Source organism: Megalops cyprinoides, chromosome 14 (assembly GCF_013368585.1).
Source record: "Megalops cyprinoides isolate fMegCyp1 chromosome 14, fMegCyp1.pri, whole genome shotgun sequence".
NCBI classification, from domain to species: Eukaryota; Metazoa; Chordata; class Actinopteri; order Elopiformes; family Megalopidae; genus Megalops; species Megalops cyprinoides.
This window is the reverse complement of record NC_050596.1, coordinates 26,388,235-26,400,317: the sequence shown is the minus strand read 5'-3', so window position 1 is coordinate 26,400,317 and position 12,083 is coordinate 26,388,235. Positions and strand designations below refer to the sequence as shown.

The window sequence follows — 12,083 nt, the reverse complement described above, 5'->3', positions numbered from 1 at the left end:
TCCCTCAGCCCTGCTCGTACCCCCGTCTCCGTGGTCTTTGATGCCTCTCTCTCTGTGGAAACGGTTTACAGTTGTTACGGGAGTTATTCGCCTCTCGTTCGGCTGGCGTCTCTCCAAGCCTGCTGCAAGGTTCAGCCGTTTAATGGGAGTGGACTATTACAGCGTGAACACAGCGGCCTCTGGGAATGGGTCACCTCACGTAAATGAAATTCAGCAAGAAAGTGGGATGTGGTGGTGCTCTTCCATCTCAGTCCTGGGTAAGCACTGTGGGAGAGCGAACATGAGGAAGGGGAAGGGCAGGGCAGATGCTCCACACGGAGAGACCCAGGGTTGGCAGCCAAAAGAAAGGGCAGGGAAAGAGGAAAAAAAGGAGAGGCGTTTCAGTGAGATAGGTCACGAGCTTGGAAGTTCGAGTATCACTGCCTACAGGCAGCAAAGCTAGGAGTGCTTGCTGTCAGCCCCCCCACTACTTTCTCCTTTAAGATAAAAAAAATGCTGCTGATGCTCTGCTGCCAGAGTCAAGTTTTTATCAGCCTGTTAGGTAACGTCCCATTTTGCCTGGGGACGTAATGGGTCAGAATGCCTTTAGACTTGAGGCTCTCCTCCACACTGTGCCACACACAGAGCTTGCAGACCTGCCATCACCCTGTTATTGTTTCAGTCTAGACACAAAGAAGCCATACAGATTACAGAATATCTGGTCTGGAGGTGTGAAGAAATTGCCATTCATACTATCCGGCTTGTTCACATACTGTGGAAAAAAAAAATCCCTGTTGATTGGGTTTAACCGTCAGATCTTATTATTTACCTTTATCATTAAGGTTTTAAATGAGCAAAATGAGTGCAAAGTAGTCATGGCAAAATGTGTCAGCTTACATTGCATTGCATTACATGTGCATTAGTTGCTCACCCCATTCCAGTTTGCATATTCATGGAAACACCACAGGAACTGCATAGATTGCTGTGAATTGAAGTCATTCATGCCAAAACCTACAGCTGCCACTCAGCGGGCTGAGATTTGCCACTTCCTGTCGGCCCTTTGCTAAGGCACTCTGGAATTCTTGCACTGTACACAGGGGAAAGAGAAAGTGCCAACAGCATGATTGATTGGACTTTAATGAGGAGTCAGTCAAGGCTTGCTAAATCATTAGCTAGTGCTGGGAGACAGAACCATATCCTGAGGTCTGATTCATGCCCATGCATCTTTCTGATGTGTGTGGCTAAGGCCAGACAAAGACCCAGTCCTTTACAATGATCAACCGAAGAATTAGTGGAGATATGGGTTATACAGGAAATAATGGGTTTTCATCACAGTGCCATCTGATGGGCGGAGGCCTGAAAAGCACTGGTTTAGCAGATACCAAGACAAATGAGCTGGGCTAGAACAGTGGGATTCAGCGTAAACACAAACATACTGAATAAATCAAACATTCACAGTGTTTTTTATTCCCCTGTTCTCCTCTTTTCTCTTTCTCTCTCTCTATCCAACTGTGACTGACAACATGAGGGATAGCCCATTGAAAGGCAGGCATGACCAGGCAGCGGAGCCGGAAAAATTCATCACGCTGTCAGCTCCTAAACTGGTCAAAACTGCCCTCGTCCTTACAGAACGCCTCCATACGGCTCACACACACACACACACACACGCGCACACACACGCGCACACACGCACACATGCACACATGCACACACACACACACGCACACACACACGCACGCACGCACACACACGCACACACACGCACACAGACACACGCACACAAACAAGTAAACACACACCCACACACACACACACACAAAGCCTCCTTGCACAGCAGAGCCATCCTGAGAGAAGATGGAGGCTTGAGAGGGCAGAACCATGGCAAAGCCTCTGTTATTGCATGTCACATTTGTTGTCCCTATCTCTCCCTCCCCGTCGTCGCCTTTTCTTAAAAGAAGCAGGGTGCATCAATCTCCCATTGGCCGTGGCTCTCCTCGCTGCTTCCGCGGCGCCCGCGGCGGTCTCTTTATGAAGCTGTGGCTGTCGTGACGGACGCCCGGAGGCAGGCGACTCACTCACGGGTCTGAGAGGAATCTCAACGCTCCGGCGCGCGGGCAATCCTCGGTGCCAAGGAGCTGAGCGGGCTGCGAGAGGCAGGGGATTCACACAGCCCAAAGCGCATGCTTTTCTGTGTCCCAACTGTACAGCGTATCACAGGGTGGTACACTGGGCTTTCTTATCATTCCCCAAAATCACCGTGGCCTCTCTAATGGGTATCTTTGATTCAACACCTACGCATTAGTACGCAAAATAAATTTCGTGTTAATGCTCTGACACGGACTGGGAACAGCAACAACTTCGATTGTTCCAAGAAGCCGCAAACAGGCTCTTCCGTCTTCATACAAGCTCCTTCTCTCTCTCCTCCCCTCTTTCTTTCTTCCTCTGTCTCCCCCTGTCCTTGATTAAGTCGAATTAAAGCGACGAGAATGAACTTGAGACAGCGCTAATTGCAACTGTCAATCCAATCTAGCCGGGCCTCAACAACGAGGACACCGAAAACACTTCATCAGTCTTCATTAATATTGAAAAGGGAGAGTGAAGGGCCCTAATCTGAGCTAATCCAGTCATGGCCCCTTTTCAAAAGCGCGCGAGGCTGTCACGGCAGCCCGCATGGGCGGAAATCGCTTCCAGAGCACCTCCCCTCCGCAAGTAAAAGGCATTCACACTGCATGAAGTGAGCATTGCAGCATCACCCTCAACACCACTCCTTTTATATTTAGGTGAATGGGTTCTCTCTTGAGTACAAAACTGCAGTTTCCCTGTCTGAGCTCATTAACCCCATTAACCCCTAGCCTCTGTGGCAAGCCTAACTGGGTCTGCTGTTGGGAGGTGCCAGGCTGCGTAGACTGTCACACATGGAGCACGCAGGTGACCCTGCAGTGACATCCTTGATGACGGTCTCACTGGCGCCCTACATAAAGGACTCCAGATGTGCCCCTAAAATTTATCTGCAAACATGCTGGGCTGATGAGAAAATGTAACCCATACCCTGAGCCATCTTTTTTTTGGCAGAAAGAGCTTGTCCTACAGACAGTTAATATGACTAATCTGAGTTTGAGGTATAATTAGGGTGTGTCGCAAATGACACGGCACAAATACATACAGATCCCACGCAGGTCGCGAAAATCAAACAAACATGAACCTGGCTCTTAGCTGAGATGGACAGCATTTCTTCTTGTATCATTGAAAGGAAAGCTGACAAAGCTTGATACTTCCTGTTAAAACCAGACACTGCAGGAGTGAAAGAAAAAAAACACCCATTCCGATGAAACTATACCGAGTCTTCAAGCCATGACAGTTGCCCAGAAGTCTGAAGTGGATTTTTTGGAAAATTGTGTGTGTGCAGCAAAGAGTTACGGTGTAAATAACAGAGAGATGAATGTAGAGGAAGAGAAAGGAAGCTCGGGGGCAAGATTGGTAAATTCTAAGCCTCATCACTGGTCCTAATAACCCTACTTCTGCCTCTGTGTGTGTGTGTGTGTGTGTGTGTGTGCCTGAGAGAGAGAGAGAGAGAGAGAGAGAGAAAGAAAGAGAGATGGGAAGCAGAGAGGGGCACCATGGCAATGTTATATCTACAAAATATTGCTTATCAATCCCCCCGACGCCTAATTGTTCAGCTAATGATGTGACGCCTAATGGAAATGTTTATGGTTTCCGTTTGCAAGCGATAGCAGGGTAATTAACGGCACGCCAGCTCATTAAACGCTGAAGGAGCAAAAGCGGGCGATGGCGATTAGGGGAGGGCTGCTGACTGTGGGAGGGATGGATCTGTGTGGATTTGTGGGAGTGATGCCTCCATTCAATCCCACAATGCAACTGGCTGTGGTTCTCATTTTCCTGTAGAACTGGCAGCGCACTGCCCCTCACACACACACACACACACACAAACACAAACACCATGAACACCTTGCTCATCCAGACAAGGATAAACTAAATAAATGATATCTGAATTATTGCTACTGATTACCTGGACATTTCAGAGGAAAAGTTTCAGTTCCGAAGGAGTCATGACAGATTGGGAGAGTACTTTCTGGACTACAGGCAATAAGACAAATGACAAATGTACCAGTTTGCTTCTATGATTTTTCTACTTACTTTACTCACACAGGGAGGAGAGAAGCTGAAGCATGAGAACCAACAGATACTGTGACATTTGCAAACTAAATAGGGCCAAAAAAATCTTCCATACCCTGCCATCGTACCCATCGTAAAAATTGAACTGCTCTGAAAATATTCAACCAACATATACACAGACACACAGACAGGCACACACAGAAAAAATACTGTTTTTCAGTGGCAGAATTACCGTTATTCATCACACTGGGGTTTAATTTATCAGCCGTTGCCGCAGTTTAGAAGATGGACTCTATTTACTATTAAAGCTGTTCTGGGCGTTTGGGAGGTGGTCATCAATCTTGGCTATCTTTAAAAAGAAGGCAGGGAGAAGGCATCAGTTTCAATCACTCGGGAGACAGCCAGGAGGCTTCTGGGTATTTCGTTTTTTTCCCTTCAAGGTGAAGTTTTCCTCCCCAACGTCAGAGCCCCCGGGATCCGTGTTATTAATGTGCTTTAAAGTAATAATAATCTTCCCAAAAATACACACGGTATCTTGCCCTGGCCCCTGCTGTTCGGCTTTCTGTGTTTGTAATTAGTGTGTTCAATTAACCTCTGTTAATTGCGAGCCACAAGGATTTGGAAGCCCGTCACGGGGGTGGCTGTTATTTGATGCTCGCATATGCGATTGGCGGCATGAATCGCGATTCGGCGAGCAAGACGCGATTGTTTCCTCACTAATCTCGAGTTTACAGAACAAACGCACCTCAGGTTCCCACATTCACCCTTTGCGAGGGTTCGGTGCCGAGCACCGCCGCAGATTGCTTTGTAAAGGGAAAAAGTAGGCGCCCCCCCACCCCCCCACCCCCCGCTCCCCCTGCTCCCCCGCTCGGTTGTTACGTGGTGCAGCGTGCTAATCGCACAGTTTAATGCCTGCGCGTCTCTCTACCCCGCTGTCCCATAGGCTATTATCTCAGCTGGGGGCGAATGGGGACGCCAGGCTTCTCGTTGTTGTTTGCTCCGTGTGGGTTATTGGTGTGTTTTGTACTTCCACGTAGGGGGTACGAGGGGGGAAATAATCATCTGTATTGTTTTAACAAAACAGCGCAGGAGGCTTACATACTTGCCGCGCACAAAGAGCTCCGGCAAAGTCGCCGATTCCTTGAGGATCTGTGGCACTTCACATGGCGGGCACCACAAAGAAAGCGCACGCCGATTCAGGGTCCTTAACATTTGCATTTTTCATGCTACATATATCTAGCCATAGAGGGATATTTGCCCATATGCTTACTGGCATAAATTTGAGTAAAAAGGAAAGCTGTGCAAGTTCACCACAGGGCCAAACAAACAGCATAAACAACAACAATAATAACCCATTTATGTTACAAACAAGAACAGTAAACTTCTGCATATCGTATGACACACTCTTGATAATGTCGCTGCCTGTAGGTGAAGAAGTGAGGTCATACTCTAGTCACTGTTATGAGATTTCATTAGTTTGAATCAGAGAGGCTAAAAAAAAGTCTGCGGTGCATCCATTACGCACACTTCCCTCATTACAACCCACTAACATACTAAAGGGCAAGGACTTAAAGGTTAAAGGTTATCCAGTGATGCTCTCAGAAACACCAGCGACTGACTGTACAATTATTTATTTAGCGTATATATTTTGTTGACAACCGAAGCTGATTTTTGCATTCACCACAAAGTATTTGAAAATTAAACCCAGGTTAAAATGTTCCACTGGATGCACTAAGTATAGATGTTAGTGCTGACTTGTACTTGATGTGTTCATCCAAAATTTCTGGATATACACCCAAAAACTTTGGGTTTTACTTCATCATGGTGACTTCCTTCCAAGGGTACTAAAAGCATTCACTGAATGCGTAGCACTTGGGGAGGCATTTCCTCAGCTGGGGAAATGAATCATAAGGTGATTCAACTACCTTGCCTTAGCGGGTAGTAGCTACATTTGGGTGAGAAGGAGACAGGCCAGGCGGGAGAGTGAGGCAGAAGGGGCCCTGTATACCTTGTAAGATACTGGAACCAGAAATTGCCTGCTTGCATTTAGCAAGGCAGGACGTTCTTTCCTTACCCTTCTATGAAAAGGTTGTGAGCAAACATACAAATTTAGCAAGTGACCTCAACCGTTTATTCCCTAACAAACAAAGCACAGGGGGTGGAGGGTAGGCAGCCCTAAAATGTTAAAGTGAAGAAGTCCCAGGGTCGGCAGGATCTGAGCAGCAGGTCAAACAATGTGTAGACACTCTCGTCCTCCCTTCTGCTGAAGTCAGTGATGGTCAGAGAGAAGACGGGGGGCAAAATCACCAGATGGTTTTTTACGGCAGTTTTCCTGGAAGAACAAGGCAGTGACCCTTCCCTGATCCCCCATTATCATCAGCGTTATTTCTCCCTCCCATTGAAACGGGAACTGTCAGGGTCTGACGTGTGAGCAAGCCAGGGGAAGGATGGGGGGGAGGTGTCGGGTACGAATTACATCCACCCCCATCTCATTTCCCCCTCACTTTTCCAGTTTATCTCTGCCACGTTCACAAAGTCCCCCGTTAACAACCTCCCTCACCCCCCTCCCACCCCTTCTCACTCTTTCCTGCTCCCTCTTTCTTTTTCTCTCTCATTTTTTTCTGGTTTTCTTATCTACCCATTGCAGGAGTCACTTGCTCCCTGGGATCCCAGTACCCTGACTCTCCTTCATCCCCCATCTCATCTGTCCAAGGCTGACTGTGTAGGGGCTGACACAGACACCCCCATCCCCTGTATCAGACCAATGCGCGTCTCTATTAGGATGAACTACATAGACCTTCTGTCCCTACTCTGTGTCTCTATCAGAACAAACTACATGAGCTGGCATCTCCTACCGTGTGTCTGTATGAGAACAAACTACATGTACCAGAAGTGACGCACAAGTGTGTTCACAGTTGATGCAAACTGTGCACTTAGTAACATTTGCTAAAATATTTAGTAGAGAATACATAGAAAGCAGCCTGGTAGTATCCTATGGGTTTTTGTTCCTATTTAGGAGTTCAGGGTATGAATAAATATTGGGCGTCCTGTAGGTCATTGGTCAGTCAGCTAATCAATCATCAGTTGATCAGTCCTCATTCTGTGTATCTAATAGGATGAAAATGTAGACCTGCCGTCTCCACTATGTGATTTTATGCAGATGAAGCACTGTAAATGTTTTTTTTTTTTTTTCTCACTGTTTAAAGAAGTATTAAAAGTATACAACATTGTTATTAATTACACACTTTCCACCAAAGCAGGTTCTATTGTTATCTATATTTGTAACAATGACACAGCATCATCAAGGCTATTATATATATATAAAACAGACAGAGCACAACCAGAGAAGCCTGGTTGTTAACCAGTAGCTAAGGAAATGAAGACTCCCTTTCACAGAGCATTGGTACTTTTTAGAACTGAGATGGCCCATTCCTGAAAAAAGACCCCTTACAATCCCCAAACTAGAAACTAATCTGGCACTCTGTGAAAAATAACGATAAAATGATAAACTAATAATAAAATAATAAAATAATAAACTAATTCTTTCTTATTTTTTTCAATGTTCTAAATTACAAGAGGAGGTCCACGGCTTTCCATCTGAATACATCGTAAATTTGCTCTGCGAGGACATTATTCATTTATTAAAACTTGGAGACAATCAGTGTGAAGTATTAAGGGCTTGAGTGTAGAGTGATGGCGTGGCTGTAGAATTAGCCTGATTAGATGTGATTATGACTGACAGCGCATGGCTATCAGTTGTCAGAGTTAGCTCTTATCTCATTGCTGATTACTCTGGGAGGAGCTTTGGGAAAGAGTTGTGTGTGACCAGCAGGGGGAATTTCCTGTAAACTCAGCACAGAGAACTAACTCAACAGCATTCCAGCACAGGACAGCTCGTTATTGTACGATCGCTAACATGATGGACCAGAGAAAAATCTGGCTAACTTGAACACTAAAGCTCATTTCTGGTGTCAGGTTTCTTCATAACTTGAAAAAAAAAGAAATGATTGGGGAACCTGGGGAGGCTAGAAAGCTCTTTCTGAGTTCAGCTACTCAAAAACAAACTGATATTGTTGCCTGCCCGAATTTGATAGATTTCATAATTGTGGTTTGCTCAATCAAGCTTAAAGCCAAGTGCATGGGTCTGGAGTTAGAAGAAATACTTCGTGCTGAGCCCAGAAACAATGAGGCCATTGTCTCCACAAGTCCACAGAAACATTACAAGAACATTTTGTGATACCTGGGCTGGAAAGTCCTGTGATAACCAGATATGTTAATGTGAGTGCATGCATACATGTGTGTTTAATTTTATATGCACGCATGCGTATATATGTGTGTGTGTGTGTGTGTGTGTGTGTATGTGAACGAGAGAGAGAGCAGGACAGTGTGCGTATGACAGAGTGTATGTGTACTTAGGAGTGTGTATTTGTAAGTAAGAATGTATGTGTGCGTGTGAGTGCATACATATGGTACATACCCTTAGAAAGGACAGGTCGCGGTTGCGGTCGATGCTGGTGATCTCCAGGTTGCCCATCACCACCTCGCAGTTCTCGTAGTACTTGCGCAGGGTACGGTATTGCTGCTCCAGGTCTGACAGTGTGCTCAGCTTGTTCTCCGTGCCAGCACATACTACAGAAAAGACAGGGGGAGAATGGTCCCGTTAGCTACACAACAGTACGTGACGCGTGCGCTGTGAAGGAGCCTTGCCCACAGCAAGGCCTCAAAAGATAACATCAGTAATAAGGCGAACATGACAGAACACACATACAACACACTGATAGCATTGTTTCACAATAGTGATCTCCAAGCCTGATACAGTCATCTTCTGCTGCACATTCTTTTTAGTAGAAAGCCTATAATTCTTTTTAGTAGCGCCTGTAATTCTTTTTCTAACGTGAAAACATGACTTCTATTTCTCTCTGAAGTAAGGTTTTTTTGTGTTCATATTTGCTGAAAGCATATTTCTCGATCTTAAGAAACCTAATGACTCCTGCTTATCTCTGCAGTGGGCCAGCCAGGCATGAGTGTACACAGCATTAGGGTGTTGCTGTGGCACCGGTGTCAGAGCAAACACGGCTTACGGGTAGAAGCTCCGCGAGGGACAGCGTCAATCACTGTCCTGTGAGCTGTGAAATGCAGATGCACCGGTTGTTGCCGCCTGGCGGGAGGTGGGGGTGGGTGGAGGGGGGGGAGCAGGGGCCCCGGGCGCAGGAACAGACAAGCCCCCTTTAGCTCCTGCCCGGGCAGTTGACTTGACAAGTAATTAACCACAGCCATTTCCACCCATCAAACACCTTCCGTGGCCCGGGCGTGTGCCATCTGCTCCGTCAGCTGTCGTAGAGCACCGTGCCCCCGGAGGTGCCCACCGCCGCTCCCGCCGACCCCCCCGCGTGTTAGCGCCGCGCCACTCCGCCAGCCGTGCCCACCGTGGCCCGCACTGCACCCGCTGAAGAAACACCTGGCCCAGGCAGGAGCCTCAGGCAAAAGCACCCCTCCACTACTCTCCAGCGAACATCACTTTCCCCTCCACTGACAATCAGCGCACAGGCTCGGTGCGGCAAAACGAAAACAGGGGCCCGCACTGTAACCGCAAAACAAAACAGCTTCGATTTGGACCAAGAAAAGAGAAGGAGTGGTAAAGCAGACGACTAGTCTAAATCCTCATATAATGATCGGTGGGCCCCGCACTCAGATCTACACCGGGGCTAAGGCAGCGGGGTTAACGTCTCACCGTTTGAGTTTGAGGGCTGCGTGACAGCGGGTTTGGAAAAGCCGCGCTGTGGCGGATGGGAGTCGTCACGGTGACAAGAGTGGCAGGTTCCTCCCCGAATGCAGTCACGCCTGACTTGCCGCTGTCACCCGTGAACTCTTATCCACGGATCACGGTGCAGGAAGGCTCTGTTCTGCAAAGGAGGAGGATCGCGCTTCCATACACCGACGGGGTCCCTTATCGCCGAGCACGCTCGCCATATTCCCCTTTGATTTTTACATCACCTGAGATTTCCCCACACCGCCTAATAACAGGGGCACCCCAACTCATCCTGATTTTTTATTAGAATTATCAAACAGGAGCAGAGCCATCATCCCTTTTCCCCATTCATTTCCTCACAGTCTCCCAGAATGGATAAAAAAATATAAATGCTCGGAGGCAACCGGGGCTATAAAGACAAATGAGAGCTTGTTCAAACAATCCCTCGTAATCTGTTATTAGATTACGTGCGGCGAGGAGCGTGCATACAAATTTTACACGGGAATAAAAGAGGGTTGGGGGGGGGGGGATCGAATGCCAGACAGGACAGGTGTGATCAATGACGGACGGCCGTGTTTTCAATAATGGTTAGCATGCATTAGGGGCGGGCCGGGTGGAGGCTTTTATAAAGTGGAGGCAGTAGCAATAAGCTGTTATTGTGCCCCGAGGGGCCGTTTGCCGAGATTACGGAGGAGTCGAGAGGTGCGCGGCCTTGTGAGAAGGGCAGTTTATATTACCGCCTCTGACACGCCTCTCATTCCAATAAATCCTCAGCCGCGGCCCGAGGAGCGAGCGCGCGTGTGAGAGAGAGCCCATCAGCCGCCGAGGCGGGAACAGGCACGCCGCGCAACAATGGGGCCCCCAGGGCTGACCGCTGCGCATTCACAAACTACACCTGGAGCACCTGGAGCAGGGGTGTTCAGGTTGAGAGAGGTATAACGCCTGGCCTAGCTGATGTCCAAGTGCAGGAAGGGGCGTCAGTGCAGTAAGGTTCCTTTGATGACAGCATCACCGCTGGTGCGCTGTGAGTGCGGCTTCCCTCTCGCAGCAGCAGACAGGCGGGCTCGTTCGTCTAACCCCCCCCACACACACGCTCACCCCCCACATGCTCACAGCCTGAGCATTACACTGTCGAGCGACGCACTCAACGGGTCACACCAGGAGGACGTGTCTTTTTGATCGCTGAGGATGCCTCGGCGAAGCGGCTGCCAAGGGGGACAATAGGCAGCCTATCTACAGTGGTGTCACTTATAAATGGGGAGCTTGCTTCTTGGCAGAACTCATTTATTTCGGAGGGAATGCGAGTGGCATACCCATGCAAAGGAATTCTCTCCCCTCAGCAAACGTTTCCATGCTGGGACGTATGAACATGTCAAGAAGGCAAAATGTTTTTATTGCTGTGGGTTTACCCCCCCCCCCCCCCCACTCCCACTCCACCATACAAAAAAAAGCTGCAGCTGGATTGAATTTTTCAAAGGGATTTCAGGAATGATGGATTGAGGCAATAAATCATAATTCAGGATTTAATATCGTGTTTAATTAATCAGGGGATTACCAGGGGATCACATGTATATATGTGTGCAAGAGATAGAGAGAACAAGAGAGAGAGACAGCGGGAAAGAGAGAAAAAGAGATGGGATATCATATATGTGGTACAGTCACTGATTAGTGTTGGATTGATCATGGAGATAGTGTGGAGACTGTCTACATGTTTCCTTGTCTCACCTCATTCCTAAGAATGGCAATGAGGTTTTTAAATCCCACAAAACATAAAAAGTCTTGTAACACTCCTACAATGCAACACTGTCTGTCCCAGATTAAAATATCACTCCTTTCACTTTGCATCACATCAGCCTGCCTGTGGCACCAGATCAGGAATCCCCCTAATGCACTAAATTGAATTATGACTTAATCCCTTGGCATATTTCCATATGGTAGGTTATGAAAACACAAGACTTGGAAGACTTTTTTATAGCCTACCACTCTAAATCACTCCTTTTACTTTTTTTATAAGGGCATAAACTTAATAAGAGCAAGCAGACTGGGAGTATCGCTCGGTATCAGGAAACCAACAAATTTAGTGATTGACTGAGGACTGTGTGACAGGAACCTGTTTGTATTTAAACTGCACGGGAATTAACCACTACGACAGGCCGCATTTGATTCCTCGCTCACATCCAGATTCATTTAATCAGGGCGATAAAACATGCCCTGGCCTCAG

At 47.4% G+C, this 12,083-nt stretch overlaps 1 protein-coding gene across 1 annotated transcript in view; it reads right to left on the bottom strand.

The window, feature by feature from the left end:
- The window catches only part of LOC118789536 (receptor tyrosine-protein kinase erbB-4-like), a 294,445-nt gene that overhangs the window by 142,252 nt on the left and 140,110 nt on the right, over positions 1–12,083 (bottom strand). The window contains exon 2 of the mRNA XM_036546004.1: positions 8,591–8,742. Within this exon, the coding sequence (XP_036401897.1) occupies positions 8,591–8,742 (152 nt within the window). The remainder of the gene's footprint in view (positions 1–8,590; positions 8,743–12,083) is intronic.